General features: G+C 42.1%; 1 protein-coding gene across 1 annotated transcript; it reads right to left on the bottom strand.

The window, feature by feature from the left end:
- Positions 1-9,709: 9,709 nt before the first annotated feature.
- Positions 9,710-12,888, bottom strand: LOC149658456 (uncharacterized). The gene is made up of 4 exons (XM_089844748.1): positions 12,814-12,888; positions 12,150-12,396; positions 11,356-11,682; positions 9,710-10,524 (listed from the first exon to the last, which is right to left on the bottom strand). Exons 1-4 carry the CDS (start codon positions 12,886-12,888, stop codon positions 9,710-9,712), a joined length of 1,464 nt encoding a protein of 487 aa, XP_089700874.1.
- Between the last annotated feature and the right edge of the window lie 1,651 nt (positions 12,889-14,539).

Raw genomic sequence — 14,539 nt, forward strand, 5'->3', positions numbered from 1 at the left:
TGCTCAACAACTGTTAGCGCAACCACCAGTGATGGCCAACCGCCACTGTCTGATACCAATTGTAAGTCGTATACTATACAATACGGATGTCTATCAGTGTTCTATGAATTGGGTAATTTACTCCCGTGGCTAGGCGTTTATCATAACGTTACGTGTTAATAGTTATTTCCTCATATGTTTGGTACCTTCTGCTGTGGTATCGAACATAATCCTCGACACAGTTATTTGGCGTCATCTATGGAATGGGGAAATAATGACCTTGTTTTGTTCTTAAACATTTGAACCTCACAAGATGACATTAACTTTTGTCGCAACATTCGTTGTTATCTTGCGAGAATTTACTTGTAAAAGACATTGCTCTGAGAAAATGAAATTGTTTCATTAACACAACAGCGGATGAATTAAGTACATCGTACACTTACAGTGTGTTCGTCCGCTGCTTAGTATTTGGTATCATAACTGAACACAGTTCTTTTACAGCTGAATTGCCTAGAAGGAACAGTCGCAAGAGACCTTTAACCTTCAAAGAAGAGCTTCTTGTATCTGCCAATGAAGCTAATGCGAGTGAAGAACATCTTCACTCCGTAATGGGAGTTCTGGCAGAAAATTAACGGGTGAGGTTGGAACAAGAAGGGGCCAGGCTGGAGTCTAAGAAACTTAAGATGGAAAGAAAAGCCGAAAATGAGAAGCAAAAAAATGAAACAGAAAGGTTGAAGGCTGAGGCAGCTAAAATTCAAGCCGAGGCTGCTAAGCTTCAGGCTGAGGCTGCAATGGTCCAGGCTGAAGCGTTGAAAACCTTAGTTGCACGCATGTTTCCGTGAAGTCCTCTTTTTTTGGTTAGTTTTTTATTTATTTATTGCATGCAAAACTTGATATGCAAATTGTTTTCTATAATTTATTTCGCGCTTAATTTAAGACGCACCTTTTTCTATTTTGTTTCTTATTTTCATTGTACCTTTAAATTGCACATTTTCATTGTATTTCATTTCATTTATTTATAACACGCAAAATTTGGCGTGCGCTTTTATCTTAATTTAATGTTTTACATGCTTAGTCTGGCATGCGCTTTTATTGTAATTTAATGTTTTACATGCTTAGTCTGGTATGCGCTTTTATTGTAATTTAATTTAATCTAATGTTTTACATGCTTAGTCTGGCATGCGCTTTTATTGTAATTTCATTTAATCTAATGTTTACATGCTTAGTCTGGCATGCGCTTTTATTGTCATTTAATTTAATTTAATGTTTTACATGCCTAGTCTGGCATGCGCTTTTATTGTAATTTAATGTTTTTATTAAGCATGCTTATGCTATATTTAAATACGATTACTCTCATTATTTTCTATTGCATGTTCTTGATTTCATGGTGTGCCTCGCACCTTTATAGTCTGTAGGAGGTTCATGCTTGTCACGTTTCTTGCGATGCGTAATTGTTAATAAACATCTTTTCACCATTGTAAATTCAGCCTGGTCCTAAATATATGGAGCGAGAATAATAAGCACTCACTTTCTTCACAGGTTCAGTTTACATCACTTCGACCATCGTCCAATCACATAGGTTCATCGAAGATACGCTTAACGTCATCAGCAAAGAGCTACACTCATTTAACAGATATCTATATTATTTGGTCGTAAATGTTAAATGTCCATTAATTAATACATTTCCTTTTCAGCGTTACCAGGCTCTACAGCGAAAGCTTGAGCGATATGGGAAGCATCTCTGGTTGTAATGACACATTTTTGGCTACATCAAGGGCTTGAACTGAACCCTAGTCTGGAGAGTGGAACCATAGACGTATGGACAGAGTGATAGGCTGGACCAATGCCTGGGAATTTGACGTGGCGATTCGCATTGTGATTTATTTGGATGATGACGTCATATTAGTTAAAGAGACGCATAAGACGCCTTTCGGTTACATTCGCCTCAACATATAGTCTCAAACTTCAAATGGGTAAGATGTATTGTTTACTCGGCTCAAACCGGGATGGAAACTAAGCTGCTGCGAGTGATAAGTTTACCATTTCTGTGAGATGAATCATCCATTGTAATGTGATATTCTACAAAATATGATCATCATTATTTCTTTAGATCATAATTGAAACAGACCTACTAATAATGTGCTTACGTTATTGAAGACAGAGGCATTGTGTTGACGCGTTCTTCAACTATGTCCTCACGAAGGGTAGTAATTGAGTGTATTACCACAATTAACTGTAACGCCTGCTGTGATTCGCCATAATCGCTGTAGGGAAACAGACAATTTCTTTGGCAAACCTGTACAGTGAGAGTTGGTATGGCGATGGCTTCAATGCTGTAGAGGCTACCATTGAACGTGATATGGACATTGCTAGAAGTTAAGTCGTCTCTGAGGTAAGTGGTGTTGGGTTCATGTAGTGATTCAACATAGAACACTGAGGGATCGTAGTGTAAAGTGTCAAACGATAATAGACAGACCTTCACTGTACAATAGTTCCCGTTGATGAGGTTTATTGGCTTGCCACTGTCATCATTACTAAGACGGTAGGTTGCTTTAGTTTGTTGCAAGCGTTGTAGATTTCTCAGTCATTGTGTAGAGAGAGTTCTAGTAAGTTGTCTTGTCAAAGCTGAACGTTCTATATATATATATATACTAGCCGTTACCCGCGGCGTCACTCGCGTGTAATAAGAACTTCCATCAAATTGATACAAAGAATGGGTAGATTTAACTGATGACTGATATTTTTGTAGCACCCTAGGAGCGAAGGCACTCAGCGTTGCCCGTTAGCCCGTCGGGACATTTTTTATAACTTTTCATGCGGACATTATTCCATAAAGATGGGTTTTTAAGTTTTTGGCCGCCATTTAAAAAGATTTCAACAAATCGAACCCGAAAAACCATTCAGCCCGTCTATAGGTTGCCATAGTACTAAATATTTGAGAAATCGGTTGAAACGCGCGGACTTTGTTGCATAGAGAAGAGTTTTTACATTTATGGGCGCCATTTTTTAAGATGGCGGCGAATTGGAAAAATCTTTCTTAGTACGCGCCTACTACTTATGAGTAACATTCCAGCAAAGTTTCAGCCTTCTAGGGCAAGCGGTTTGGGCTGGGCGTTGATTATCAGTCAGTCTGTCAGTCAGTCAGGACTTTGATTTATATAGATAATATTTGGGAAAGGCTAAAGTGTGGTTTCCAGTGTAGTACATCATGATCATTAACAAACTTAGCCGAGATGTGTTTGTGATGCATAAAAAGTGGTCTCGCCAGATCGGCACGTCCGTCTACAATGAACCATTATTATGGCTGTTGAACAGTTGACGCAAACGAGTTCCTTGAATGTTCTCTAAATCATTATCTTCAACCAAGAATGGTTCTACTGCACTGTGAGCCACGTCTCATTATCTAATTAGTGAGGCGCGATACGGAAATAAAAAGACTCCAAAGTTCTCAACTAATGACGCCGAATATGATTAGTTGTGAGATCAAAACGTGTAGTGTAGCTTTCAACTGAGCACACAATTCAACCTTCCACGAAGAATGGGTCTGTGTGACCGACACAAAATATTTCGGTTTAAAGTGTCGTGAAATGTCAAGGTCAAATTGTTAAGGGTTATTGTAGACGCATTTCGTTGCGTAGTACAAGCTTTATCTACCGACAAAGCTAACTGACAGCGTCCTATACTAACTATTACTGTTAACCGCAGCACGTTTTGATTGAAATGCGAATCGGGGTGAGACCACGAAGGAGAACTCCTTTAACAAGTGTATGGAGAGAGAACTTGCAAAATCTACGCAGCAGTAGACCGGTTCCACAGTTCATGATCAAAATTTCCCACTTGGTGTGAGGCGAAAATGATAACTGCAACGCCACCCCACTTTCATGATGCTAAATGCTGTGCTTCCACCCAACGTCAGCGTTTACAGCGCTCTCAATGTTTGCCGAATCCTTCGTCCAGCTTGAAGCAGCTCGTTGTGGTCATGGGCTTGTTCTGCTTCAAGTTCGTCATCGGTGTCATCGGTATTTGGTTGCGAATTTAATGCAACTGGTGCAGCTAAAAACAAAAACCTTAGATTAAAACTGGTTCTAATCAAATGGAGTCAAGAAAGCTGTTGTAACTAATTTAGATTAGTACACACCCTTTACTGACCATGGGGTTAACAGTTAGATTACAGGATTATGCGTAATCTGAGAGAAAAATGGCACGCTTAATGTATCAAAGTTCAGGTCGGATAGGACGCCAAAATGGGGCAGGAATCGCCGGACTCAACACTAAGGGCTACAGATGAAGCAATTACCATTGAATCCTACTCTTTCTTCCCCATTTTTGGCGACCCATCCAACCTGAGCTGTGACACATTAAGCGTGCCGGTTTCTCTCAGATTACGCATACTTCCTCCATCATCCTAACCATAATGATGTACATATATCCATGCACAAGAATAAATTTAACATTCAACATATATAACTATAATTTACCTTTATCCCTAGGCATTGGCTCATCCAAACAGAAGTTGTGTAAGATGCAGCAAGCATAAATTATGTCAGTGACCTTTCTAGGGTTATAGCAAAGGGCACCTCATGACAATTCTAGGCATCGGAAACGCATCTTCAAAATGCCATTGACGCGTTCAATAACATCCGACCTAAATGTTAATAACAATTAATGGACTAAGTTAATACAGCAACACTAGCTTTGATTATGTCAGGTATCAACGCGACCAATAGTTTAAAATATTTTTGAAGTGACAACTATCACTTAAATAGTTACTGTCAGTCAATAGCTATCACTTGCGTAATTGGTCAGAATGGTCTATTTTATTTATCAATCAAAAATTGCAATTACCTGACATATGACGCTGATTATAGCGTTGTTCATTTGGTGTTTCAGGGTGGAGTATGGGTCTCATTAGGAATGGTTGTAACGGGTAACCACTATCGCCCAAAAGATACCCTTGTGGCATTGTTCCAGCCTTAAAACGCCCAAATACGTCGTTGAAAAGCCAAATAAATGAGTCATGCCTCCCACCAGCATGTTTTGCCACAACATCGGTGATACGCATTTCATTATCGCAAATCTGGTACAGAAAAAGGACTGTCAGTATGCACATTATCATTCAAGGAGGACATCGTTTACCAATTGGACATTAAGTGAGTAATTTCCTTTCCTATTCATGTGGGCATTTGGTTCAACAACTGGTGCTTTGATTAGCACATGAGTGCAATCAATTGCCCCTAAAACATCTGGGAAAGAGCACCTGGCTCTAATTGACGCCTGTAAAAACCAAAGGAGATACTTAATTTTAAATATTGTCTCTATGTTCAAGAAAAACGGAACTCTGAATTGACGTTAAAATTTTTGGTTCCATAAAAACTTTCTTGCAAACTTAACTTGGCATGATGAATGTGTCACCAAAACCCCATTTAAAATGCCTGAAAATACGTAAGCAAATCTCACCAAAACTAAACCAAATCACATTTCCGAAAAAAACATTTTTATTGCCTCTGACCAATTCGCGGTTGTTTAACATGAATATCAACGTAATCCAGTGGAAGATGTTGTTGGAGATGCCGAATGATGTAGTTTAGCCAATAGGCGTGCATGGGACACGGAATCAAACGCCTTCGCAACGTAAAGATAGATGACATTAACCCGTCCACCAACAAGTAAGGCAGAGAGTAAATATGTCTCCACCGAACGATTGTGTAGGAAGCCATGCTGAAATGTGCTAAGAAACGGGCCGACATGGGCCAGAAGGGCGGAGTAAAGGCATCTCTCTATGACCTTGCATATGGAAGATGTGAGACTGATAGGTCTATAATTCTTAGCGTCACATTTTTACCCTTACCCTTATAAATTGGTGTAACATGGGCCAAGGGCAGCGGGGACCAAACCGGACGTCAGAGAGTTGAGAAAAAGTAGGTGAAGTGGGAGGGCTAGTGAGGTAGAGCAATTTTATAGAACGTGATTTGGTATCCCATCTGGGCCCGAAGCGCTTTTAATGTCAAGAGTTTTAAGAATGGATGTTATTTCGCTAACAGTGGGGAAATAGTCAGGCATCGTAGTAGTTATTCGATTGGGGGTAGGTCAGACGGGAATAATAGGGACGAATTAAAGTTCATTGCTAGGGTAACGTTGAGAAATTTAGCCATATCTAAGTCAGATGCCGTGGTGGTACCATTGGCCAACTTTATGTTCAGACGCGAGAGGAGAGACCTTACTTGGGCCCGTACAAAGCGGTAGAAGGCCTTGGGGTTAGTTTTGATTGTCTTAAATTTCCTTTCATACATTTTAGATTTAGAAGCCAAGACTAGAGATTTAAGTAAAAGGACTTGTTGTTTGTAGAGAGGTTGTAGTCTATTATGCACAGAAAGGTTGCCGCACAGCGAGGCACTTCGTAGTTGTTTCCATAGTTTTTCCTTCTTTCTCGTGGCACGTTTCGTGTAAATTGTGATCCAGGGGCGACTTTGGTGATGATTAGTAGCATTATAAAGTGGAACTACGTTCTTGATACAGCGAAAAAGTTGCAAGGTAAAATATTGCCAAGCCTCATCAATGGGAAGAGTGGAGATTGAATCCCACTGCACGTTTGTCAAGGCAGCATTAAGTGCCACGAAATCCGCGCGATAGTAGTCGTAGTTCTTAGCAAAGAAACGGTAGTGCAATTGGTCTTGTAGGGGAAAAAGAAAGGAGAGTGAGAGATGGTCACTATGTCCCAGAGGGGGGAGAGTCTCCAACGAAGGAAGTACTGTGCTTGCGGTAGTGACTAGATCTAGAACATTGCTGTTGATATTGCGGGCTTGGCTAAAACGTGTGGGAAACGAGACGTGTTGCGTCAGCGAGGAAGAACAAATAAGATGAAGTAGGTGGCCATGTTCATGAGTGGCACCAGGTTTGAACGTTAGAGTGGTCCAATCTATATGAGGTAGATTTAAATCTCCAAAAATTAGTATCTCATGAAAGCGTGAAGCGACATCACGAATATTGTCAATTATAACCAAAGTTTGGAGGTATGAAGTTGATGGGGGGCGATAGAAGCAACCGAGAGTCACCCACGTAGAGGACGTAGCGGGTTTCAATTCTAACCAGATAGATTCTTCGAATTGATTAAGGATAGACAATTAGTGAAATAGGAGGTCATTTTTCAGATATATCAGGACATCTCCTCCAGGACGATGCTGACGATCTTTTCGAATAAGCGTGTAACCCGCTAGATTGTAGATGGCGTCCGCTTGTCCAGGCTTGGCCCAAGTTTCACATAAGCAAATACAGTCAGCTCCCCAGGATGGAGGTAATGCTTGAAATTCTGTACGTTTGCCATAGAGGCTTTGAGCGTTAGAGAAGATGATCTTCGGGCATGAAGAGTGGGTAGATGACTTGATAAAAGTGTGAGGGATATTCAATGCAGTGGATGGGGCATTAGACTGGGCAGAGGAGAGAGACGATTGAGCATTAGTAGTTTTTTGGGACAGTAGTATTGGAGAAATAGGCCAAAGAGGTCGATGGGGCATTGTGAAGATTTGGTGACGAACGGAATGTGATGTGGCCATGGGGAATGACAAGGTCAGGTTCACCGTTAGTTCTTTTCCATTGAAGTTCTTCTAATAATAGTTTGTGAGAGTGTCTTTGGGTGGCAGAGCGATCTGGCGAGACTGGGTAGGGGAAATAATTCTGACGGTGCCAGTCCTTAAACGTTTGAACGAAGTAACGGCGGTTACTGACGGAAGTAAATTTGAGCCGCAAAGGGCGGGCATAACCTTGACGATAAGTGCCCACACGATCAATGGTGATATGTTGACAATCCGAGTACGTGAATTCTAGATCTTGGAGTACGTGATAGGCAAATCGCGCATAGGTGCGTTAATCCGGCATGTTTTGCAGCTGTCTGATAGTTTCTGTAGATCCTGGTCGATGGCAGGCCACCATACTTTGGCCCGTGCCAGCTCCTTCATTGCCCGTACACCTTGGTGTGTGCTGTGCAATTCGTTCATGACCTTCTTTCGCAGTGCGGCGGGCACGATGACTTTGTTACCGATAAAAAGAATACCTTTGGCGGTGGATATCTCCGTAGACCGCCGGAAATATCTGCTTATGTCATCGTTGTTCTTGCCATTCTTGGGCCAACCCTTGATGGTATGTCCCATAACCTTTGCCAAGATCTGGAAGGTTTTAGTAGCTTCGGCCAGTTCCTGAATTGTGACGGGCGCATTCTCTGTGTCTCTGGTCAGTAGCACCAGTTCGATAGGTAGCGGTGGTTCAATGTCCATCGTCTGCAGTGGAAGTCGGCTGAGAGCGTCGGCGTTGCTGTTCAGACTGCCTTTCTTGTACACGATTCGGTAGTCGTACGCCGACAGCATCAGCGCCCATCTTTGCAGGCGAGCAGCAGCCATCTGCGGGATCGGCTTGTTTTCGGAGAAGATTGTGACCAACGGTTTGTGATCAGTGACCAGGACGAACTGCTTTCCTAGCAAATAGTCCCGGAACCGCGTCACGCCAAAGATGATGGATAGCGCCTCCCTCTCTATCTGGGGATAGGTCTTCTCTGCCGACGATAAGGTACGGGATGCGAACGCTATGGGTTGTTAGATGGAGTCGATGTTGTGTGATATGACGGCGCCTACTCCGACCGGTGATGCGTCACAAGTCAGAATAATCTTTTTGCTAGGGTCAAATAAGGTGAGTAAATTGGTCGATTGTAGCGCTTTCTTGGCCGCTTCGAACGACTCTTGGTGGATCTTCGACCATTTCCGTGGTGTCGATTTATTGAGTAGACCATAGAGATGCGATAACATGGTGGAGGCATTCGGAATGAATAGGGCATTATAATTTATTAGTCCCAAAAACGAGCGAAGTTCATCAGCATTCTAGGGTGGCGGTGCATTCTTTATGGCGGCCAACTTTTCTTGCTGCGGATATATTCCGTTTTCGTCTAAGCGATAACCCAAGAAGTTGATGGATTTCTTTAAGAACTCGCACTTGTCCTGGTTCAGCTTGACGCCTGCGCGCTCTAATGTCTGGAATATTTTGGCCAGTTTGTCCAAAAGGTCGTTTTCGTCTGTCCCGCCTACCACTGTGTCGTCTTGGAATGGATGCGTGCTCAGGTGAGTACTTCCATATACCTCTGAAATATTGCCGACGCTGATGCTATACCAAAGGGCAGACGGTTATAGCGATATAGACCTTTGGTTGTGTTGAAATTTCGTGATATTTCGTCGAGTTCCAGCTGATTATATGCATTGCGCATATCTAAATGGGCGAACACTTTGGAACCGGCGAGTTTGGCAAAAATGTCGTCGACGCGTGGCAATGGATAGCGTTCGATGTCGATGATCTTGTTGGTGGTGACTTTGAAATCACCACAGATGCGAACGTCTTCGTTCCTCTTCATGATCGGCACGATGGGTGTGGCAAATTCCGCATGTGCGACAGGGCTAATGATACCTTCCGATTCAAGACGTCTGATCTCTTTTTCGATTTTGTCTTTCATGTGGTAAGGGACCGATCGTGCCTTGTAGAATCGAGGTGTTGGGGCGTTGTCGCGAATGTGCAGTTTGACTTGCACGTTTTTAATGCATCCCATTCCTGGTGAGAAGAGTTCTTTGTGTTTGATAAGCAGGTCGGTGAGAACTTTTTGCGTGTTGTGGACCAGATTAACGTACTCTCCCGGTTTCGGAAGTATATTGAATGCAGAGTATATCCAGTTCCTGCCCAGCAGATTTGGACGGTGACCTCAGTCAACGACTAGGGGTAATCGTAATGTTTGTCCTCGGAACGTGACGTTGACGTTGGTTTGGCCCTTGATGTCGAGACGATGTCCCGTGTACCCGGCCAGATTATCCGGACCGGGCTCGAGCGGTAGGGCGGCGTGCAGTTGATTATAGGTGTTTGTAGAGACAATGGTGTACCCGGATCCTGTGTCCACTTGAAAGGTGACTGGCACGCTGTTTACGTGACACGTGATTGTCATGGCTGGTGGCGGTTGACCGTGTGCTGGTTCAGACTTTCCATCGGAAACGCTGGTAGATGACGGAAGGAGCATGCCGTTGACGTCATTGACGAGGTCATATACCGTGAATGCGTCGTACTCCGGTAAAGATCCTACGATGTCTGGCTGGGTCTGATGAGGATTTGCGAGATCAGGTGTGTCCATTATGTGATGCGTACGGTGGGTAGGTCGAGGTCGATAGGGGTTTCTTCTGGCGTCTGGTAGCCTGGTTCGAAATTTCTTGCGGCATCCCTTTGCGAGGTGGCCCATGGTTTGGCAGTCTCGGCATTCATATGATTTGTACGGGCATTCCCACTCCGGGTGAGTGATTGACGTGCAACGAATGCATGGGTTCTGTTGTTGGCGTGGCGTGGTGTGTCGTGATATTTGCTGTGGTCCTGCGGGGCGTCGGACTGGTGCTGTGGGTGGATTCTCCGAGCAATTGGTGTTAATGCGGTTGATAGCCGAGGATGCTTCATCGGCGTTAAAGCTTCTGATTTGGTGAATGTCGCGTTCGACTGTCTCTATGGCGATGGCGGCACTGAGAGCCTTGTCCAAATCTATGTTATATTAAAGTAAACCAAATTAAATATCTAGGAATAATAATTGAAAGTAATCTAAGATGGAGAGATCATGTATGTCTCGTAACAAAGAAAATACGATCATGCCTGTCTAAATTCTATTATGTCCGTAATTTTCTGGAACTTCCATGGCTAAAGAGGATATATTACGCCCTGAGACAGTCCGTTATATCATATGGTATAATAGGCTGGGGAGGGACATACGAGAGTATATTAGAACCTTTGGAAGTTCTACAACGAAAAATTATACGTATATGCTTGAGGAGAGATTATCGTTACCCGAGTCGACTACTTCATAAGGAGTTTAAAGTATTCTCTGTCAAACATCTATATGGAAAAGAAATACTGTTATATACATACAAGAGCAAGAATTATATGGAATATACTAATAATTATACCACTAGATTTATAACAAAGGGTAATTTATTAATTCCCTAAACTAGCAAAACTATAGGTCAAAAACATGCCTATTATTTAGGTCCGAAATTATTTCACATATTAGATAATGATATACAGAAGTGCTGCAGTCTAGAAATATACCGTACAAAATTATAGCATGGCTCATAGAAGTCAAATACTCCACGCAAACCTCTATTCTCAATAATGTTTAACGAAAGTACTATTTTATAGCAATTATTACTTTATAATTAATCAAAAGATGTACGAAGTGTGGCAAAGGGTTGATGCACCATTTTTTTAGTAAATTTATGAGTAACATGGACATCAATAAATTAATAATAATAAAAAAAAATAATAATAATTGATGTCCAGTAAGCGTCGATGCATGTGTTCATCATTAATCCCGCTGACGAATCGGTCGCGAAGGAGGCGGTAAAGCAGTACCATAATTACAGAACTCGGCTAACTTGCGTAGGGAGGCCATGTACTCGGCGACACTTTCGCCGTTACGGAGTATGCGTTGAAAAAACTTGGTGCTTTCAACAATTTCAGTGGGCGTTGGATTGAAGTGTTTGGTCAGGATGGCGACGAGGTCCGTGTACTGTTTCTCGTGAGGCTTCGCCGGCGCCACTATGGAGCGAAATAGCGTATACGTCGTGGTCCCGATGACTGTTAGGAGGACGGCGCGTTTCTGTTCTTGGATGTCCTGGTTGAATAAGGCGTCGGCTCCGGCGGTGGCTTACGCAGGAGTTGTTGGGCGTTCCTTCACGCCATTTGCGAGAAAAAATTGGTCAAGGCGCTCAGCGTATATGGTCCAGTGGTCCGAATGTTCGTTGAACGGTGGGAATTGGCCGAAGGATGTGTTGATGGCGGCTATGAATGCTGGTTATGCAGAACGTCTAGATTTTCGCAACGGATCGTGGTTTAGATCGGCGTTCAGGTGCGCGAGTGTCGAATCATAGGTCCGTCGCCAATGTTAGGGTTTGATTAGGCTTTGAATGAATTGACTACCGTGTCGTCGGTACGAACTGTCATCTTTATTATTTAACACCGTGATACATGTTACGCTAGTCGCCAAGATAATGATACCTTTTTAATACAGAGGATAGATTATATATGTTACTTAGTCTATAAAAATAGGTGTGAGTTTAGATAAAAACCAACTAAAAAACTAATGTACATTTTTATACTCTACAGATCCTCACACAGGTTTTCAACTGATGGGGACAGTAATTTGACACGAGTTTGAGAAGACGCGGTGGAAACTTCCGTGATAGTGTCAATCAGGAACTGAGATTGGTTTTCAACTGTCGGAGACAGTAATTTGACTCGGGCCTTTGAGAGCTTGGATTTGGGAGAGATCAAGTGAAAGCCGTTGCACAGGCGGAGTTCGAAACATGGCACTGCTAAGCCTTTGAATTTTAAGGGAAAGCACCGGAACTGCGTCGCGCACTTTATAAGAACGTAATTAAAATAGGCCGAGTCTTAACTTTAAAATACCCGTAACACTATTTTGACACTGATAGCATGGATATTTTACGCGACTATTCAATGAAAATGGAAACAATGGACCTTTCCGATCAAATACGGGAAATTTAACCAAAGAAATTCACTATAAATTTAATTAAAAGCGGCAAAGTTAACAGCGGAGCGCGGAACGTCCACGTATCTCCACAAAGAAGACTCACTCATAAAAATCTTTCCATTTCACGAAACTTTCTAAACACCGAATTGACCCAAAACCTTAATTTTTCGATACTAAAACACTAATAAATGACTAAAAACTTATAAAAAAAATTAAAAAAAAATTAAAATCAGAAAGCATTGACGCAAAGCCTTGGCTTCTTAGCTGCCTGATAGAGATTGGACGGGGCCGCTGGGACTCGTTTCTTTCGCTGTAAAGACTTGTTGACAATTTGCGCAACGAAGTGGCTTCGCGTCCATTTTAATAGTTATTTAGTTAAAAATATTTCCGTTACGAATTACTTCACTACGGTAACAATTAATATTCCGAAACCAAATAACATAAACATCGAACACGTGCGTTCGACGGTCATCAAATTCATAATTTTAAATTGCGTGTTTATTTTCATTATGTTGAGGAGAGTCTGCGCAAACTGCGCTATTGATTTTTACGAATCAACACCCTTAGGTCAAAATGGCGTCATCGGCGTGATATCCAACCAACAGCCTTAAGTTCGATCCTGACCGACCAACCCGTGAGCTTAAGTCAGGGGGAGGGGTATACTTTTTTTCAGCAGCGGCCGTATTCTGCTAAAAATTATTCTCCTCCTACCTTTCCTAAAGCTCGCTCATTGGTCAGTCCGGATCAAACATAAAGCCTACTACACACTACGCCGTTTTGCGACGCGGCGTGGCGTGCCGTTTTTACGGCGTCAACGTCGGTGGTAGGTACGTTGCGCCACGCGACGGTTGCAGGGTTCACATTTTCGCGTCGTGGCGGGAAACTGTATTTTCAAAAATGGATTCGAGTGATGAGGATGATTTAGTTCTTGCCATAATTTTAAGTAGAAGAAGAAGAAGACGTAAAAATAGAGATTTATGGCTTCATCCTTATTTAACTAGGCGAAATCAGCTTTCGGAATTTAATACACTCTTGAGCGAATTTAGATTAGAGAACAAGAAATTGTATTTTCAATACTTTAGAATGTATCCATCTACAATGGACTTTCTATTAAGTTTAGTTGGCCCTAGGCTCAAAAAAATTCATACTCAGTTTCGTGAACCTATTTCTGCGAAAGAGCGGCTAGCACTAACATTGAGGTAAGATATAATATATAATAAAAATTTCCATTATTCTCTCTCGTTACTTTAATGCGTTACTTTAAAAATAGATATTTGGCTACAGGAGATAGCATGCAAACTGTGTCGTTCACAATGAGGGTAGGAAGGTCCACCACTTCTCAGATTATCAGAGAATCGTGTGGTATTCTGTGGGATGCACTTCAGAGTGAATATCTTCCTCAACCAAGTTTAGCACAGTTTTCATCGATTAGTCGGTACTTTTGGCAAAAATGGCAATATCCTAATTGTTTAGGTGCCATTGATGGCAAACACATTCGAATTCAGGTACCGATCTATTCACATAATGCTGATTCAATGTGAACTTCCCTCATTATTTTGCAGGCGCCGCCCAACTCGGGTAGTGACTATTTTAATTACAAGAAGTTCTTCAGCATAGTTCTGTTGGCCATTTCTGATGGGCAATACAGACTAGTCACTGTGGATATTGGTGATAGTGGTCATCACAGTGATTCGGGAATTTTGGGAAATTCGGCATTTTGGAAAGCCCTGACAACAAACAAAGTGTCAATTCCTCCACCAGCTTCTTTACCCGGTACAAATGAGGTCATACCTCATATGTTTATAGGAGATGCTGGATTTCCACTTAATAAGTATATTATCTGTAACCTAAAAATCTTTGGTTTCCCACACTAATTATTGTTATTTCATGAAGGTTTTTAATGCGTCCTTATAACCGCCCTAATTTGCCAAAGGAGCAAAGAATTTTTAATTATCGACTTTCTCGAGCCAGGCGAATAGTGGAAAACACTTTCGGAATTTTAGCAGCAAG

This window comes from Phalangium opilio, unplaced genomic scaffold (genome assembly GCF_054372755.1).
Source record: "Phalangium opilio isolate 3A_F unplaced genomic scaffold, DU_Popi_V2 ptg000077l_1, whole genome shotgun sequence".
Taxonomy (NCBI): Eukaryota; Metazoa; Arthropoda; class Arachnida; order Opiliones; family Phalangiidae; genus Phalangium; species Phalangium opilio.

What these genes read in the sequence shown, in the direction of transcription:
- LOC149658456 (XM_089844748.1), bottom strand. Translation starts at nt 12,888, where the DNA reads ATGGACGCGAAGCCACTTCGTTGCGCAAATTGTCAACAAGTCTTTACA. An exon ending in AAACGAGTCCCAGCGGCCCC is followed by an intron (nt 12,397 to 12,813) that starts GTCCAATCTCTA and finishes GTTCTTATAAAG; the next exon opens with TGCGCGACGCAGTTCCGGTG. An exon ending in GCCTCCTTCGCGACCGATTC is followed by an intron (nt 10,525 to 11,355) that starts GTCAGCGGGATT and finishes AATATAACATAG; the next exon opens with ATTTGGACAAGGCTCTCAGT.